At 41.7% G+C, this 19,953-nt stretch overlaps 1 protein-coding gene across 2 annotated transcripts; it reads right to left on the minus strand.

Annotated features, from left to right (window-relative positions):
• Positions 1-706: 706 nt before the first annotated feature.
• LOC139368741 (guanine nucleotide-binding protein G(s) subunit alpha-like) lies at positions 707-19,537 on the minus strand. 2 transcript variants are annotated; one of them, XM_071108041.1, is made up of 13 exons: positions 18,172-18,539; positions 16,061-16,133; positions 12,597-12,651; positions 12,294-12,413; positions 7,087-7,184; positions 4,284-4,338; positions 4,026-4,099; positions 3,798-3,856; positions 3,395-3,515; positions 2,948-3,078; positions 2,653-2,720; positions 2,251-2,438; positions 2,028-2,059 (listed from the first exon to the last, which is right to left on the minus strand). In XM_071108041.1, the coding sequence occupies exons 1-12, from the start codon at positions 18,308-18,310 to the stop codon at positions 2,292-2,294; spliced, it is 1,140 nt and encodes a 379-aa protein (XP_070964142.1). In that variant the 5' UTR covers positions 18,311-18,539; the 3' UTR covers positions 2,028-2,059; positions 2,251-2,291. The 2 variants fall into 2 exon arrangements, with proteins under 2 accessions (XP_070964141.1, XP_070964142.1); XM_071108040.1 differs by having other exon boundaries at positions 707-2,438; positions 18,172-19,537.
• Positions 19,538-19,953: the final 416 nt, after the last annotated feature.

Genomic DNA, 19,953 nt, shown 5'->3' on the forward strand with positions numbered 1-19,953 from the left:
TCTTACTTCCTTTGACCCGTTGACTCATACTTGAGTCTTTTGCATTCCCATCCACATTCAAATACTGCAGTTCTTATTCTCTTGTACTTCCCTAAGCTACACTCCTGACAAGAGAAAGATATTCAGCAACTACTGTCATGGTGTAGGTCAAGACCAAAATGCAAAGACAAATACCCTAAAGATCCACGCTCTAATAACACAAACCACAACTGTTTGTATGTGTACAAAAAAGCTATGTGGTGAAGTAGAATGCCAGTGTCTGGGTTAAATGAGAAAATACATCACCTTGGTTGGAAAACAACAGACTGAATTGAATACAGTCATGATGCATGTTATAGATTCAATCAAAAGTAGAATAGAACTGATGATAAAAGGTTAAAGGTAGTGAAGTAAGAGTATAGGGCACTGTATGAGGAGAGGAAGAACTGTCTAAGGACGGTGGACATGACTCAAGACAGGGCTAAAGGCAGGTGAGTGAGATGTGGTTTTATCTGGTGTATGTTTGTCCTTGCCGTTGTGATTGTGTGTAAGGACAGGCCTCTTGCTGTCTGCACCAAAACAACTTTATTTTGCAGAGCTCCTCTTCTGAAAGTAGAAACCCATGTTTGATGTACATAATACATGAAAACTAGGGCACTGAAGTGAAAATGTAATACTGTACAGTCTGCCTCTGTTGTGGAACACTAGGAAGGACCCCAAAACAATACCATTTCTTGATTGTTGTTTTCTTTAGCAAAATAAAATATTCATGTAGAAACAAACAATGTTTTGCATTTGGATATTTTTCCATCACCCTTTACCTTAAAGCTAAAAATGGTAAATAAACACTCACCCTTCAAAATGTTGTTTGCAGAAGTCACTAATGAAACAAAACCTGAACAAAACCTAATTGAAAAGGATTTAAGTTCTAGCAATACGCACACTATATCAAGTGTACAATTTGTGTCTTTGATTCTAATAAAATACTTTTAAAAATCCATAAACATTTCATATATTTATCTTTCTTTTGGTATATGGATCCAAAAATAAGCATTTAAATCATAAAGGAGAGTTGGGGGAGAGAAATAAAAATCCAAATCTACGAATGGTTGTCCTCCTTCCCTGGAGAGATGGGGGAAACTGGCCCAGCTATACAGCGCAGTAGAACACCGACTTTAGCTCATTATACACGTACAGTCGTGATCAAGGCACAGGGATCTTCTATTTTTTCAATAAAGTTGTACAAAATAATACATTTTACAGTCTGTACAAGAATAATAGTTCAGCAGTAAAGTAAAGACAGACATACAAATAGCCTTGGAAGGAGGGGGGGGGGGGGGGGGGGGTTGACCACATAAGTAAAGAATAGAATCCCATATCATTATCTTCTTCCTCTTTTAGTTTTTTTTAAATTTCAGGATTACTTTTTTCTTTAAAAATAAAACAAAGAGCATTGCCAGTAAAGTAACAGTGCAGGGTATGAGGTGAGGTTAAGAGAGTGGACAGGGAGGAGGGGTGATGAAAGAGAGAGGGGGGCACAATGGCACAAAAGTTTACACAGACAAAACAACTGGAGACAGAAACAGGGCTGATCGGACTTCTCTTCACTTATATGGTACTGTATATGTTTTTTGCACTCCGTTGAGTTCTGTGAACGTTGGCCTTTTTCCTCCCGCTGCTGTACAAACAAGGCAAAGTCATGTGACAATCCTGTGAGCGTCATGGTGTCCAAGCTCCACCAAATTGACAGATATTCCCCTCCCCCCATGCCCTGCCCACCACGATGCTTCAGTCATCAACGTTGCTCCTAGTAGGCATCTTGGCTGTGAAGTCATTGAAAGCACTGAGCCAGTCAATCTGTGGCTGCAGACAGTAAGCAGCTCACCCAGTCCAGGACCATGTAGTCGAGTAAAAGTGTGTTCTTTTTCAGAACAGCAAGCAGTTATCGGAGGGTAAATTTGAGAGCAAGTGTGTCTAAGTGTGTGTGTCTCAAAATATAAACTAATGGTGTGAAAAAGAGAGAGTTCGGTGTTATGTCAGCGTGTATACGCTTGTGTGTGTGGTGAAATGGGTTCGAGTCCTGAGCACAGTGCTAAAGTGCAGTGGAGTTCAGCTGATCTGGCTTGGATGTATTCTGTGTTTTGCAGTATTTCAATAGTCTTTCCAGGTTACTCTGTAGCTCATATCTAGTTTGACTTCAGGAGTCCCCAAGAGTACACCGAGTTAGGAGCAGGTCGACAGGGGTGGGTTTCAGGGGGGTCAGGGAGAGACCGGAGGTGGAGGTTCAGAGTCTGTGTTGCAGCCCCCTCCCATCACAAGAGCTCATACTGCCGAAGGTGCATCCTCTGAATGATGTCCCGACAGTCGTTGAAGACCCGGCGGATGTTTTCCGTGTCGACGGCGCAGGTAAAATGGGGGTAACAATAGTGTCTGCCGTCTCCGCTGGCTGTGCTGATCCTCTGAAATCACACAGTGAAACACAAATACTACAACCATCAGGACATCATCCACTTGACTCAATAACAAATCTAACATGAAGACAATGCTAACATATCCAATACAAGCAAGTCATCTCATTTGGCATCTTTGGTTTTGATTGGATCCTATTTTGTAATCAATACCATAAGATTCTATATAACATTAGCAGGGGAAACATTGTATTTCTGCACTTACCAGGAACTCATCTCGTATGAAGTACTTTGCCCTCGTGACGCGTGGATCCTCCCCTGGTTCTGGTGTTGCTATAGAATAGTAAGTGACTGATGAGTGTTATGATTTGATTCTAGTACACCATCACACATTTTCACAGTGTCACTAATCGCTATGATGATTACTTATCAGCCACAGGAAAGAACATTCAAGAGCCATCTACCGTGGTAAAAAGCAGAAGCACTGTGTGTGCCCGTGTGTGTGTCGCCATGTGTGTGTGTGTACAGTAAACATCCAGTCAAGTGTGACACCTTCTCACCATCATCCGGTGTGGTGTAGCGTGCAAACTCTGGGAAGTACTCTTCAATTTTTGATTTTCCAGCCAACACCTTCTCCGCTAGCAGGTCCTGTTTGTTGAGGAATAGGATGACAGAAATGGTCCGCAGCCACCTAAAAATAGAAACCCACACACAGAGAGGCTGGCTAAATACACTGGTAACAACAGGCTAAATACACTGGTAACAACAGGCTAAATACACTGGTAACAACAGGCTAAATACACTGGTAACAACAGGCTAAATACACTGGTAACAACAGGCTAAATACACTGGTAACAACAGGCTAAATACACTGGTAACATTTGGTCATTTACGGCTAGCAAATTGTACGATGAGAGTATTTCAATAAAACAGAGGAATAGAATAAAACTCCATTGATTCCATAAATATTTGTGGGGAGGGGTTGTCATGGGTTGTGCTTGTGTCACCTGTTGTTCCAGATGTTCTTGAATAGATTCAGAGCCTCCTGCAAACGGTTGGTCTGATTGTCCTCCCGGATCACCATGTTGTAGCTGCTACTGGCCACCACGAAAATAATGGCTGTTACATCTGTGAGGAAGACAGAGGGAGGAGGGACTCAGACAACCTGGTTTTGTTAAGCGAAATCAATGACACAGTCAAAAGGCAATTAGCTTTAAGGCTAAGGCCGAAACACACAGTAATGGCAGAAAAAGCAAAAGGTGATAAAGTACAGGAAACCTGTAGTGGAACAGGGCTACAGACTACAGAGGACCCGTCTAGAACCCCCCAAAAAGTATCAATGAGAATGAATTGTGTTTGTGAGTGATTCTCTATTGGGTTGGCCAGATAAAATGGCAACACAAATGTTACCGTTAAAGCACTGGATCCATTTCCGACGTTCATCCCTTTGACCACCAACGTCAAACATGCTGTGGAAGAGATGTCAGTGCGATAAATATACCACCTTGTGGCGTAGTAATGAATCACATGTAAGTTGCACTGTATGGACTCATACACGTCTAAAGTGCTGAGTTGGAGGTTGATCTTCAGCTATAGTACTAATAACCAAATCGGAAGATAATCCTGGGTTATACTCACTGAAAATTGACTTTGTCCACCTGAAATCTGGTCTCAAAGATCCCAGAGGTGAGCACTCTGCATCTCAGTAGGTCCTGAGAGAAAGACGGGAGTCATTCATCTGGGTTATATTTCATCAATATTATGAAAGGAAGTTGGAGGACAGTAGGGATGTGTGTCAAATGGCCAAAAGTAGTGCACTATAGAGGGGATAGGGTGCCATTTGAGATGTACCCCTGGGCCTCTGATGATGGTGGCATTGAGACCATGGAAAGTCACCTGATCAGTGGGAGTGTAGTCACTCCGTTTCACAATGTCAATCTTGTCTAGAAAGCTGAGGAGAGAAAAAAAAAAGATTTAGAAGGATGGCCAGGACAGGACAAAATGGCTGAATTCAGTCAGCAGGGGCAGTGAAAAAGCATGATGGTGAGCTTGTCTTGGTTTGTGGACAGGTAGAGACCACTGAGCTCAATAGAATTATATACCCCTGTGTGTCGCCAACTGTTTTGTAGCAGGGAGGGACTGACCTGTGGTAAGCCATCGCTACTTCCTCTTTGGAGGACGACTTAGTTTCTTACTAAGTCAGTGTCAGCTAACTAAATGAGCAGCCAGTTAGTAACATCCCAGGGACCAGTGTCCGTCCAGGAACAAGGCGGTTGAGAGAAACATCAACATAGACATCATTGGAACAGACACTTAGAGCTGAGAGGAATAGCAATCGTTCTGGAGTCATACTGACTTTGAGACTAATGTCCAATTCCATGACATACACTGAGTATACCAAACATTAGGAACACCTTTCCTAATATTGAGTTGCACCCATGCTGACTCCAATATTTCCCAAAGTTGTGGGAAGCATTTGGCTGGATATCCTTTGTGTTGTGGACCATTCTTGATACACACAGAAAACTGTTGAGTGTGGAAAAACGCAACACACATACAGAATCCAAGTCTCAATTGTCTCAAGGTTAAAAAATCCTTATATAACCTGTCTCCTGCCCGTCATCTACACTGATTGAAGTGGATTTAACAAGTGACATCAATAATGGATCATAGCTTTCATGTGGATTCACCTGGTCAGTCTATGTCATGGAAAGAGCAGGTGTTCCTGTCTTAGTGTAGTTTACAACTGTTTTACTTAGGTTTAAACAGTACCTACAGAGTGTCTAAAACAACTGAACGCCACAAACTGTACCAACAGTGTGTGACAGCTGAATGCCGGTCTCCCAAGCATACTGAACACAGAGGAATGCCGAGCCTCTGGATAACCAGGAATGTGACACAGAGGGGTGAAATGTGACAGGTCTAAGTACAGGTAAGACATGGCAGGAATGAGTCGGCACTCACTGGGAGAGACAAAGGGACTAGGAGAAACACACAGAGATTATGTGAGTGTGTATGCGCTCATGTGCATGTACCATTCTTTGTTATGGCAACAAAGATGGCCAGAGATAACTATGCAGACTTCAGAAGAATACAGGTGGGGAGATGAACTCTTACTCTTTCCTTTCCTACACGTTACTGAAGAATGTTGTAAAAGTTAGAACTGTAAACTCTCCTTTCACAAGGGTTCACACTCACAAACCTGACCTAGCCCATCAGCCTGAACCCAAACAGACATATACACATCTCTAAATTAGTCTCTGGCACTGGGAGATTGAATGAGTGTATTAGAGTGAGTGGGAAGGATAGAGAGAGAGAGTGGGAGGGTGATAGAGATTGAGGTAGGAAAGGCGTAGAGAGAGATGGAAGAAAGAGAGGGAGGGTGATAGGTAGGAAGGAAATGGTGAGAAAGACAGAAAGTGTGTGCATGTGTGTGTGAAAGAGAGAGAGAGAGAGAGAGAGAGAGAGGGGGAGAGAGAAAGAGTAGTCTGACATTACAGAGCAGATTCAAAAATAGCTCCCTAGTGCCCTGGCCTCCAGCATGGTTACCATGGAGACAGAACCACAGGCTCTATAAATAGACTATCAGCTCAAAATCTTGTGTGAATGGAGTAGGGCCTGAGAGGGGAGAAAGAAAAAGAGGGAGAGAACCAGAGAAAAAATGAGGGAGCAAGAGATTGAGAAAGTTGGACTGGGAGAGAGGAAGTGCGAGGGAGGGAGCAGGAGAGAGGTATTGAGAGAGGGAGTGGGAAAGAGTGAGAGAGAGGGAGGGAACAAAAGACTGGACCATCTGAACCACCTGAAGGGGTTGTCCTAGACTGTTAACACAATCAAATAAACAGCCCTCTTCAAACATTAGCACAATATGGATTTTTTATACAATCAGCTCAAATCAAATACCACTATAACAGACTTAACTCTGAGGCTCCAGTCACTGTGGTTTACTTCCCCCTCCTCCCCTGTTCCCCTCCACCCATCCAACCGCTGGTGAAATCTCTGTCTCTCCCTTTTTATGACTCAGGACCTACCATTTTTGGTCCCCGTTGCTGCAAATATCCTACATCACAGATGCGGAGCCACACAACAGTTGGAAAAGAAAGCAGAGGAAGAGAAGGAGAGGAAGAGAATGTGTGTGAGAGAGTGTGGTGCGAGAGAGTACGAGGGACAGTGTGCCAGAGATATAGAAAGAGAGCAAGAGAAAGAAAGTGAGGAGAGAGCACGAGAGAGTGAAAGAGAGAGACACATAGCCAGAGGTGGCAGTGTTGATGCAGAAAGCTCTGGTGATGTCATACTGTTGTGTGTGTGCACAGACACGATGAGGAGCTGCGGAGGAAGAGCATGAGCTCAAGATGACTTCCATGACACAGAGCTCCGCTACCACACATCATTTTCAGGCAGAATACTTGCCTGTTATCTTGCCATTGAAAATCAGAACGGGTCTCTCTAGGAAATTGCTTTTTACAATAAAGTTTTGATGAGATTAAATACATTTTAGATTTGGGGTTTACAAACTTTAGCTGGTATTTTATCCGCCTGCTAAATCTGAGCATGCCAGCCTTGAACTACAGTCCCATGTGTGCCCCTAATCGTTGGCTTAGAGTGTTTGTTTTCAACAACACAGGCCTGTACAAGGGCACTGTAGCTATTCAAGACAGTTGGTCCCCTCTCGGCGGTGCAGTGCAGTGCAGTGCATACTTACTACTGCGCACAGTCGATCAGCTGGTACTCATTGGATCTCTCAAAACACGCCCTCACGCCCTCATCCTGCCAGAGAGTCTTTGCATTTTCATAAAACTCCTGAGAGAGAGAGAGAGTGAATGAAAGAAGAGGGGCAGTGGAAGAGAGAAAGAGGACGCAATTCATTCACATGGTACAATAACAATACATCGACTAAATTAAAGCAAGTAGAAAAAGAGGACACTGTCCATCATCCATGTCATGATTGAGGGCACTGATGTGCCACATCTTTTTTTACATTCCAATGGGGCAGCACACCTAATAGGGATCTAGCATTTATTGACAGGACAACAGGTTCTGTGGCCAGTGAGGGTAACTACCAAGGGGAGTTTCAATAAGAAAAACAAAGTGACATGGTCAGGCTGATGAACTTAAAGAATGTGCCTTTAAATATGAAAACAAACGAAAAAATAAGGCATGTTTTTACAACCTTTTCAACATTTCCTTTAATGAGGTGAAATAAAGACTACATATGGTCGACAGGCTAGGGAGGGTCAGTTGACTCATAATCACGTCAAAATCTCATAACATTGAATGAATCATATTTCATTACATTCATTTAGCAAACAAAAGCTGTGCGGGTGTAATGATTCCAGTCAACTGGCATATCTAAAGGCCAATCTGTTACTTCCTTGTTTGATATCTGTTGCATAAAGTGGGAATGTCCGCATAGCTTATTAAAGGACCAGAGTGACCACCCCATGGACAACATTCAAAGGGCTAAAAAGCACATAGAAAGGCAGATATACTCATCATCTCCCTCCATCGCCTTCCATTTGGACCATGGAACAAGAAACCCTGTCATGTATAAAACAACATCTTCTGGACAACTGAACCTTTGTGGAACAATGCATCTGCACACACTTGCATTACATTTAGGTTTGCTGTCCAATATATTTGTCCCACCGTTCGGCTGGCTTGGGTTACTTGAAGAGTTATAAAAATCCCTGCATCCACTCCATAAAAGAGCACTCATCATGTGTCTAAGTAACAGAGTCCTTCCTCCTTTATCATCAGTCATGCGCTTAAGAAAAAAAATAAAAACTCCTCTCTAGGAACTGCTCATTGCATTACAGCAGCCGACCCAGAATCCTTTGGGGCTACAACTCAATGCTAGATTGTTTCTCTCTGCTCACTGGCTTGTCTGATCTTAGTTTTTTCCATAATCATTTCCATTTCATCCTTTGGTATGGCCTTTTTTCAAATACACAAAGGCTTGTGTTGTTTTGCTAAGCATATCACAGGGAGTTTGATCTTGCTTTAAGTAAAAACTATTTTAAAGCAACTGGTTGCCTTTTCCTGGTTAATAAACAACCATCTATTACGTTCTGCACATGATGTGTCTCATGTGCTATGTAAAATGCATCTGAATGGGAATGTCCCCTCTGGCATTCTAACTATGGTCAACTCCACTACAAAAGCATCATGTAGCCAGAGACAGGATAAGGAAGTGAGGAGCCGGGTAGCTTTGAATTTGAGAAAATTTACATTTTAGTGGCGTTAAGAATAACAACCTATAAAGCAGAGGTAGGCAACGGGCCGAAACCATTCTAATCAGTCGATTAATCAGCAGTCTGAAAACAAATCCCATACCACAACAACGCATTTAAACATGAAATGAACAGCCCAGACCATAGATATCCATACAAACGTCCCCCACCTTTTCCTCACCGTCTGTTTTTTCTATCTGTACTCTGAGATTAGGTGACCAGTAGAACCGGTTCCCCCTCAGCCCTGGGGGGTGCCAGAGAGGAAGCAGGGAGAGAGAGGGAGGGAGGCTTTGCCAACAGTATTACACTGTCTGACCTTCGAGTCATTCAACTCTCCTCCATTAGGAACGAAATCGCAGACATTCAAACACCACAGAGCAAGACAGCAGTCAATCATATCCCTTTCACATGTAGGCCTACACACCCAAACTCAGAGAGAGATATGTTATGGCAGGTGTGCTAGGCCCAGAAAAAGGACATGGCAATCTTCAATGACAGTCAATCGCGCAATGCTAGAGAAGCAACTATTCAACTGTAATAGTTAATATTCTTTCAGCCAAAGACTCATAAGGGGATCTAAATTAAAGCATAATAACAGCTAAAAATATGTTGTTTTCATTTTGTTGAGTGACAACATGTCATCTGTTCTAGAGATAAGTAAAATTATCTCTAGGACACTATGGGTCCTATTCAATAAAAAAAACGTTAACAAGGTTTTTGTGATCAATATAAAACAAAGTTATTGGATGCACTTATAAATCCATTATAGATTCAATGGATTATGTTTATCCAGAAACTTGGTACCTGCTTAGCTTGAATAGAGTCCTATGTCCCTCCCAGCCAAGTCCTAACAGCCTGACAACTACCAGCAAGCACCCTGTTGTTCAGATGGGCATCCCAGTGTGACACAGAAACATGTGGGTACCAGAGAGAGGTATTTAGTGGTGTTACAGGCACAATCAGTGTAAACCAGTGGTACTTGGAGACCTTCAGGCCTTCCCTCAGGGCAGTCAATTAGCTAACAGGCATCTCATTGAGGCCCTACCCGCTAATTTTGCATTTTATTTTACCTTTATTTAACTAGGCAAGTCAGTTAAGAACTATTTTCAATGACGGCCTAGGAACAGTGGGTTAACGGCCTTGTTCAGGAGCAGAACGACAGATTTTTACATTGTCAGCTTGGGGATTCGATCTGCAACCTTTCGGTTACTTGTCCAATGCTCTAACCACTAGGCTACCTGCCGCCCCATCAATTACTATACTGTACCACAACCCACAGAGATACCAGTACCATGAGGCTTGCACCTGCAACAGAGACTACTGGATGGTCATTCCAAAGGGAACATATACAGTACCAGTCAAAAGTTTGGACACACCTAATCATTCCAGGGTTTTCCTTTATTTGTACTATTTTCTACATTGTAGAACAATAGTGAAGACATCAAAACTATGAAATAACACATATGGAATCATGTAGTAACCAAAAAAGTGCTAAACAAATCAAAATATATTTTATATTTGAGATTCTTCAACGTAGCCACCCTTCGCCTTGACAGCTTTGCACACTCTTGGCATTCTCTCGACCAGCTTCATGAGGTAGTCACCTGGAATGCATTTCAGTTAACAGGTGTGCCTTATTAAAAGTTCATTTGTGGAATTTCTTTCCTTCTTAATGCGTTTGAGCCAATCAGTTGTGTTATGACAAGGTAGGGGTGGGTGGTATACAGAAGATAGCCCTATTTGGCAAGAACAGCTCAAATAAGCAAAGAGAAACAACAGTCCATCATTACTTAAAGACATGTAGTCAGTCAATCTGGAAAATTTAAAGAGCTTTGAAGGTTAAGTGCAGTCGCAAAAACCATCAAGTGCTTTGATGAAACTGGTTCTCATGAGGACTGCCACAGGAAAGGAAGACCCAGAGTTACCTCTTGCTGCAGAGGATAAGTTCATTAGAGTTAACTGCACCTCAGATTGCAGCTCAAATAAATGTGTCATATGGAGTTCAAGTAACAGACAAATCTCAACATCAACTGTTCAGAGGAGACTGTGTGAATCAGGCCTTCATGGTCAAATTGCTGCAAAGAAACCACTACTAAAAGGACACCAATAATAAGAAGAGACTTGCTTGGGACAAGAAACACGAGAAATGGACGATTAGACCTGTGGAAATCTGTCCTTTGGTCTGAGTCCAAATTTGAGATTTTTGGTTCCAACCACTGTGTCTTTGTGAGACGCAGAGTAGTTGAATGGATGATCTCCACATGTGTGGTTCCCACCGTGAAGTATGGAGGAGGAGGTGTGATGGTGCTTTGCTGGTGACACGGCCAGAGATTTATTTAGAATTCAAGGCACACTTAACCAGCATGGCTACCACAGCATTCTGCAGCGATACACCATTCCCATCTGGTTTGCACTTAGTGGGACTATCATTTGTTTTTCAACAGGACAATGACCAAAAACACACCTCCAGGCTGTGTAATGGCGATTTGACCAAGGAGAATGATGGAGTGCTGTATCAGTGTCACATCTATTCCTGCTCCTCCCCTCCGGCATTCGACTTCACTGGTTTACTAACCACCAGTGCTGGGAACCATCATCACGCGCACCTGGTATTCATCATTACGCGCACCTGCGCTTCATCATTAGGCACACCTGGACTCCATTACTTCACTCATTACCTCCCCTTTATCTGGCACTCCCTTAGGTTATTTCCCCAGGCAGTATTGTTTTCTGTTGTTCATGTCTAGACGCGGTTGGGGTTGTCCTACGTTGTATCGTTCCATGTTTCTTGTTAAATTAAATTTACCACCTGCACCTGCTTCTTGACTCCCAGCATCTACGTTACAATCAGATGACCTGGCCTCCACAATCACCCAACCTCAACCAAATTGAGATGGTTTGGGATGAGTCAGATCGCAGAGTGAAGGAAAAGCAGCCAACAAGTGCTCAGCATATGTGGGAACTCCTTCAAGACGGTTGGAAATGCATTCCTCATGAAGCTGGTTGAGAGAATGCCAAGAGTTGCAAAGCCGTCATCAAGGCAAAGGGTGGCTACTTTGAAGAATCTAAAATCTAAAATGTATTTTCATTTGTTTAACACTTTTTTGGTTACTACATGATTCCATATATTTTGATGTCTTCAATATTATTCTACAATGTAGAAAATAGTTAAAATAAAGAAACTATTGAATGAGTAGGTGTGTCCAAACTTTTTCCTGGTACTGTACAAATGCTCACTCACACAGGTGTGTACATACATTAGAGTTCAACCGATATATTGGTTCACTAATATTATTATTATCGGCCTTTTAATGGCATATCAGTATCGGCCGATAATTCAACCGATATTAAATAAATATGAAAAAAGGGACTCTCATGCTTACCTGAGCACTTGCGGCCATTCTCAGTATGTATCATTAATTTTACAATGTAGGAAATGAACATTTGAAGCATATTTTCTTGACCAATTGCTGTTTTAGATGGCAATTTCTGAGAATTCCGTGTGTAAAAATGTTACTTTTTAATTTCCCCGGCGTAAAACAGTATATTGGCAGATATCTAGTTATCGGTAAGTTTTGTCCCCTCAAATCATATTGATCTGCCTCTAACATACGTTAATGCAAAGACAATGTCTATCTATAATGATTTGTGTGTGTGGTAGAAACATTGTCATACTCACAGATGTGAATTCAAAGTCCTTCTGATTGACTAGGTTGAGGACGTATTGGATTCGGTATTGGTTGTGTTGATTGGCGAGCTGAACGGGAGGCGTCAGTGTACTCATAGCTGCTACTATGGTCTAAAGAGCGACACAAACAAACACATTCAATACAAATCAAGTGACAACACAGGATTGTCTTGGGGTATATTATATTCTATGATAAAATATTCATGATTCATGCTTAGCTGTTTAGAATGTTTTATTCTACATAGTATCTACCTACAGAGTCATGAACTACAAAGATTCAAACCGAATACTCACCTCAATAGCTTCTTTAATATTATTCTTGATATCATGAATTTTCTGCTTCTTCTCTCTGCAAAAAAACAAAAACCTCAAACTCAATCATCCATGTTGTAATTATTATAATTTGTTTTAAATATCAGTCATACACAACAGATATGCTGATGATACAGCAAACAAAAAACAAACATGTATGTAGATACTTGTCCAACAGCTGGCATACATGCACAATTTCCCAATATCATTCCTTCTGAACCTGACAATGTTTATGACAGTGACACATACATCTTCAACTAGGTGAAACTCATATCTTTAACAGGTCCCAGTCTCCCAGTGCCTACATTGGACTTTAATGAAAATGCTCTACCTGCCATGATAACTACAAATAATCAGACGTCAAACATCATTCCACCTTAAAGAGTGGTAACTGAGCTGCAACAACCCATCAGTAGACGACAGTATCAGCTATCAAGTCAAATGCAATGGAGTTTAATAAGCGAAGGTGGAGTGCGCCCAACTGTAGGCTACGGGAAGCAACGGTGAGTGTCCTCCAACTGTCTCCAAGTCTTTTTTTCTGATTCAGATGATGCAAAGAGAGATGTATTTTGTAGCGGGAAACATTTCACTAAGTGGAACACTGTCACTGATGTTTAGTTTATCCCAAGAACACAAACTGCATTTAAGTAGAGAGTCAATGTGTGTCAGAGAATGAGGTACATCAATAGAAAGAGAGAGACATGGAAAGAAGAATAAAGACAGAATAGGAAACAGCCAGCAGGAGGGCTTGTATCCCACACAGACACGGCCTCTAGTTTATTGGCTTGAGGTAGATTGAGAAGGCCCTGTTTACATTTTCAACAAGATAGTCACTTTTTTTTTTAAATCACATGGTTCTTTCAAAGTAGTGTGTGTGCGCACTTGTATGTGACTGTGTGTGTGTACATATGATGTGTGTGTGTGGAGAGAGAATACGCAATAACTATATATATACAGTGGGGCAGAAAAGTATTTAGTCAGCCACCAATTGTGCTCCCACTTAAAAATATGAGAGAGGCCTGTAATTTTCATCATAGGTACACTTCAAATATGACAGACAAAAGGAGAAAAATAAAATCCAGAAAATCACATTGTAGGATTTTTAATGAATTTATTTGCAAATTATGGTGGAAAATAAGTATTTGGTCACCTACAAACAAGCAATATTTCTGGCTCTCACAGACCTGTAACTTCTTCTTTAAGAGGCTCCTCTGTCCCCCACTCATTACCTGTATTAATGGCACCTGTTTGAACTTGTTATCAGTATAAAAGACACCTGTCCACAACCTCAAACAGTCACACTCCAAACTCCACTATGGCCAAGACCAAAGAGCTGTCAAAGGACACCAGAAACAAAATTGTAGACCTGCACCAGGCTGGGAAGACTGAATCTGCAATAGGTAAGCAGCTTGGTTTGAAGAAATCAACTGTGGGAGCAATTATTAGGAAATGGAAGACATACAAGACCACTGATAATCTCCCTCGATCTGGGGCTCCACGCAAGATCTCACCCCGTGGGGTCAAAATGATCACAAGAACGGTGAGCAAAAATCCCAGAACCACACGGGGGGGACCTAGTGAATGACCTGCAGAGAGCTGGGACCAAAGTAACAAAGCCTACCACCAGCAAGGGCATTGAAGATGAAACGTGGCTGGGTCTTTCAGCATGACAATGATCCCAAACACACCGCCCGGGCAACGAAGGAGTGGCTTCGTAAGAAGCATTTCAAGGTCCTGGAGTGGCCTAGCCAGTCTCCAGATCTCAACCCCATAGAAAATCTTTGGAGGGAGTTGAAAGTCCGTGTTGCCCAGCAACAGCCCCAAAACATCACTGCTCTAGAGGAGATCTGCATGGAGGAATGGGCCAAAATACCAGCAACAGTGTGTGAAAATCTTGTGAAGACTTACAGAAAACGTTTGACCTCTGTCATTGCCAACAAAGGGTATATAACAAAGTATTGAGATAAACTTTTGTTATTGACCAAATACTTATTTTCCACCTTAATTTGCAAATAAATTCATTAAAAATCCTACAATGTGATTTTCTGGATTTTTTTTCCTCATTTTGTCTGTCATAGTTGAAGTGTACCTATGATGAAAATTATAGGCCTCATCTTTTTAAGTGGGAGAACTTGCACAATTGGTGGCTGACTAAATACTTTTTTTGCCCCACTGTATATGAAGAAAGCATGTGTGATGATATACATCCTTTCCTAATCTAAGAAGATAAAATATACTTGGTCCAGTGTTTCACAAAGGCCTGGAACCTTATCAGTGGAAGTTACTGAATGCAAAAATGACATACTTCAGGATTTAGGGAATCTACCAAAAACCTCCAGCAATTCCTTATCTTCCTTTTCGTTGTACAGTATATGTTCCTCCAGGACTGACTAAAAAACATTGCTGAGAAGTCACAGACACACTGCCCTGCACTGTATCCATTTGCTAATGCAATCCTTACGTTTAAGTGATACACAGTACAGTTAAGTTATCACACAGACACAACCAACTAATCAATGAATGTCTGAAATGTCTAGGATGTGACCAAGTGATGAACTGAGCATATTCATACACACAAGATAGAGCGCTGCAGTTGTAAGTGTTGTGGAGTCACGAGATGGGTCACACGCAGCTGGGGGCCTTATATGCTGATGTGCTCGTCTAACACAAGCCACTCACACCCAACCAGTGTCTGAACCTCCAAACCTAACCTCACAAACTGGAGATTAAACCATAACCCACCAATGCACAGATTCCTGGACCAACACCAGATTCAGGCCTAAACCCCCAACCAACCTACTCGCCTGAGCCTAAACCTCCAACAACCAACACACCAGGGCCTTGAAGCACCGATCTCCTAACAACGCCAAAGGGCCTTGAAGCACCCGTCACTAAACAATGCACTAGGGCCTTGAAGCACCTGTCACCAAACAATGCACTAGGGCCTTAAAGCACCCGTCACCAACCAACGCACCAGGGCCTTGAAGCACCCGTCACCAACCAACGCACCAGGGCCTTGAAGCACCCGTCACCAACCAACGCACCAGGGCCTTGAAGCACCCGTCACCAACCAACGCACCAGGGCCTTGAACCCCCCAGTATTTGTTTCTGAAGGAATTTTAAATCCTCGTCTTTACATCTGTCCATACAATCAGACTAATAATTCTTAAATCGAAATCTAAGACTTCACAGTAAAAACTAGGCGAGACACCTAGACAGTACATTATAGTGGCTATTGAACTGAGGGATACCATCAATTGTTACTAGCCTCTCATCATGTGCTGTGCACAGGTGAATCTAATGTGTTTTCTACAATTCAGGTATTGCAAGACCAATACATTTTGGTTCCTTTGAGATTACCGCCCATCACTCTGCTTGTAAAGTCTCAAACCTTGATCTATATTCACAGTTGTAGAGCATAGTCTGGAGAAGGAAACCATACTTACTCTGCATTGAAGCCATTCACATGGAGGATTCGCATCTGTTTCACTATGGTGCTCTTCCCTGACTCACCAGCCCCTGTGGGTGGGGGGGAAGAGATGGTTAGAATTATTTCATAGAGTATAGAGAAATGCCCTACCCTGACAGCCAACAGAGACGGCCTTTTGGAATGTGATGCTCAGAAGTCATCTACAAAAAAAAAATATTGTAAAGAGAGACACGTTCAAAGTTATTGTTCAGCACTTCAAAACTGTGAAATAAACATTAGGAATTATTCTAATTGAAATGGGTTATTATGCCACTTGACCGAGGTCTCACTCAGCACCAGTAGAGGCCAGGATTTGGAGGAAGTTGCCCTTAACCTCTGATCTAGGGTCAGATCATAGAGAATGTTAAGAGGCCTCTAGTGGCCAAAAGGCCGTTTTAGCATGGGCAGCGCCATTGAGGGCTTCCACCATTTTAATATGGTCAGAACTTCCAACTTCATTGGCTGATTCCTCCTGGTGTCCCTGTTATGTGTAACCAGGTCATCAAGAGGCATCAGTTAATAGTGAAGAAGAAATTGACAACTTCTAAATGGATATAGCTTCAATGGCACTGCCCATGCCGTCAACGACACCATAATGGCACGGATACAACGATGAGGCCTCTCGCTCTATGGGTCAGATATAGTTTTATCTTCCAGTTGGTTAAGGTCAGGATTTAAGTTTGATAAACTGATGTGGTAAGGGGCAACTTCTACCTTGAGCTTAAGATCACCGCTGTCCGAGTCAAACAACTTACAATAGTGGGAGGTTTGGTGAATCCACACATACAGTAAGATGTAAATGAATGGGTGCAATATCAACCTGTTGAAATCTACTAATGCAATAATATTACCAGCTTCACTTATAACCAGGGATGTAATGGTAACACAAAGTAACATGTAAAACCTATCAAGTCTGATTTATTTTCGATTGGCTAGTTTAGGTGTGTGGACATCCCCATGTAAAAATAACTAAGGAAGTTCTTCATCACAGATCCATTCGAATGCCTGATTCACACTATAGGGACAACCCAAACTGGACTGTGTTGGCTCTGATATTGTCTTTTCACACCGTTCTTTCCAGCACAGTTCTCGTGGTGGATGCATAAGTAGGCTAGCTCAGTACAGCTTGGTTTGAACCTATAGTGTGAATCAAGCATAAAGGTGTCAACAATACACACATGTCATTGTCAAATCAAATAGATGACTGTAATGATGAAAGTGAAAATCTTCTTTCCCATAGCAGTGATCTCAAATGTTACGAGCTTATTGGTTGGTTCATGGTCGGATGTTTCTCCATCAACACTGTCCAACAAAATTCTTACTCACAAATAGGCCAACATCTGACAACTTGCCAATGGCACACACAACAAAACGTGTCATATCATATAAAAGTGCAAAGAGCACAGTGCTATATCTAAAGCAGCATTGTAGTAAAGCTTTTGTTATGGTTAAATGTGAGTTCTGTTCCGCTTTCTTTAGTTACCACAACTTCCTCTCCAACAGAAATACCGCTATGTCATTCAATACACTAGGCATCAGGCAAATTTTTATAAAATATTATAATTAAGAGAGGACATTTTGACTGCTTTTACATGATAACAGTACCATGAGTACAGAAGTGTCAGTGGTAGAAATGTTCACCATTCATTAATTCACACATAGGCCCACCTTGAAATATACAGGCCTATGAATTTGAAAGTTGTCAAGCAGCTAGTAGTTCTGAAAACAAACCCACAACACACATGCAGAGCCTCAACACCCATGTTTGATATAGATTAGGCACGAGCTGTTACAATCACACAGGCTCAAGACTAAATGTATCAAATGTGAAGAAACAATAACAATGTGGCAATAAGTAGACTTCAATTATGTTAGAGAATCAAGTCTAACTGATACCCAACTTAAACATCATACCAGCAACCATGTCACATATGGAAAAGTTAAATGAGACTAGAGTGTAAGAGGAAGGCCTACAGAGACAACAATATCCTATATCACAACATCAAATAGTGTGCCATATAGGAATAGAAACAATGTTGCCAATGAGGCCTTGCCTACAACACATCAGATTTCCTTCAACAAACTTACCCAAAAGTAGTAGCCTGTGAGTTGCTCTATATATCTGTTTGTCCTTCTGAAGTTGTTTCTCTATCTTTTTGTTTGCTTCTCTTTGTGACTTCTCCTCATTTCGCTGATCTTCAGTCTTGCTGTTGCCCAAACAACCCATCTTCCCGCAAGAAATAGGGTCCAGGGGAGGGGGAATGTGGAAAAAAATAAATAAACAAACTATTCTAGATCCCTCTGTTGACCCACGGAATTGAGAATAATATTAACGACATGTATACAGTCTTGTTGTTTAGTGTTACGTCGAACTAATCAGTTTTAAAACGTTGTCCTACCGCGCTTGTAATTATGTGTACATAATGCGTATTTTCAGTAGATCTTGCTGTCAGAGGGTAGGAGACTGTTGATGACGACACCCAGGCCGCCCTCTCACTTGGTCAATTCTGTTAGGGTTTTCCTTCTTCACATATAGTTTTTATATACCGATATTGATGACCATCCACAGATGTTAAGGTTGATTGAGGCTTTTACCTCTTTCACATTCAATTGAGGAGGGGATAAATAGCTTATTTTCATCTCACGAACAGCCCGGGTCTCACGTCTCACTGTTGCCTGTGACAGGGACCCAAACTCGGCATGACACAGAAACTCGGCTGTACAATGACATGGATCTTTTTGGCAAAAGTTATAATAAACATATTTTGGGGAAAGGCGTATTTTCTGTGTACTTCCTTAAAACGGCATTTCTCTACGCATAGCCTATAGATAAACTAGAGAAATAAAACTATATTATGGCTACACTTAACGAACTACATGAGTAATATTTCCATTGCTTCCGTCTTCATTCAACTCCTTTTATATCCATAAGATGATCCTCGATCTAAACTGTGAGTCCGATTTTCAGTTTAGATCCCCGAAATAATAGAATGTTCCTGATTTTTCCCCGTTTCTGTGATGGCTGTTCTTTGCTGTTTTTTTTCTCAATCCAAAGGGCCTTCTCTGTCTTTTCTTTTGTTGCTGAAATGTGTACCCCTACTCACATCAGCAAGGTTCCTAATAGCGCTTTGATAGTCCCCAACACATTCTTAAATGGGTTCTGATTCTTCTAAACATGAAGAAAATACAAAAATCCTTCGAATGTTTCCAGTTTCTTGCATATTTCTTTTGAATTCGAATGGTAGGTAGAGCTTACATGTGCATATACATTCATAAATATAACGCGGATTGTAATAACACATTCCACTATGACGGCAGTTCCCTCCTGGGCTGGTCGTGGGAGATTAAACACGGGAATAACCAATTATTGAAGGTATTATTTTCCCCTTTTTCTCCGGGAATAGCACATTGAGATAGACAGAGCAGAATAGATGGGGAGGGGCAAACAGCGCACATTGAACTCTGGGAAGGACCAGAGCTTCATCACATGATTGTACAGAACGTCAGCATGGTGAAATTCTGCGGAGAAAACGGCGCCCTCTTCAATGAAAGGGTAGATTGGGACCCTCAGCACGGGCCACTCGAATAACTGGGGCCCTTTACATTTCCCGATGTTTTGACGCGCAGTGGCACTATATTACCCAATTGATTTTAGAATATATGTTCCCAGTGTTAATTATTATTATTATTATTTGTTAAATCATCTCATGGGCCAACAGGTTCATTTATGCTCCATAGACATAGGACTTTAGCCTAGCCTAGTTGAGGTTGGTAGTAATTTTTGGTACTGAGTAGACAGGGGTGTTTTTTCAATTGTGAATTATAATTTATTATTTATTACTGGACTGGAAATGAAATAGAATGCTCTGA

Source organism: Oncorhynchus clarkii, chromosome 16, assembly GCF_045791955.1.
Source record: "Oncorhynchus clarkii lewisi isolate Uvic-CL-2024 chromosome 16, UVic_Ocla_1.0, whole genome shotgun sequence".
NCBI classification, from domain to species: domain Eukaryota; kingdom Metazoa; phylum Chordata; class Actinopteri; order Salmoniformes; family Salmonidae; genus Oncorhynchus; species Oncorhynchus clarkii.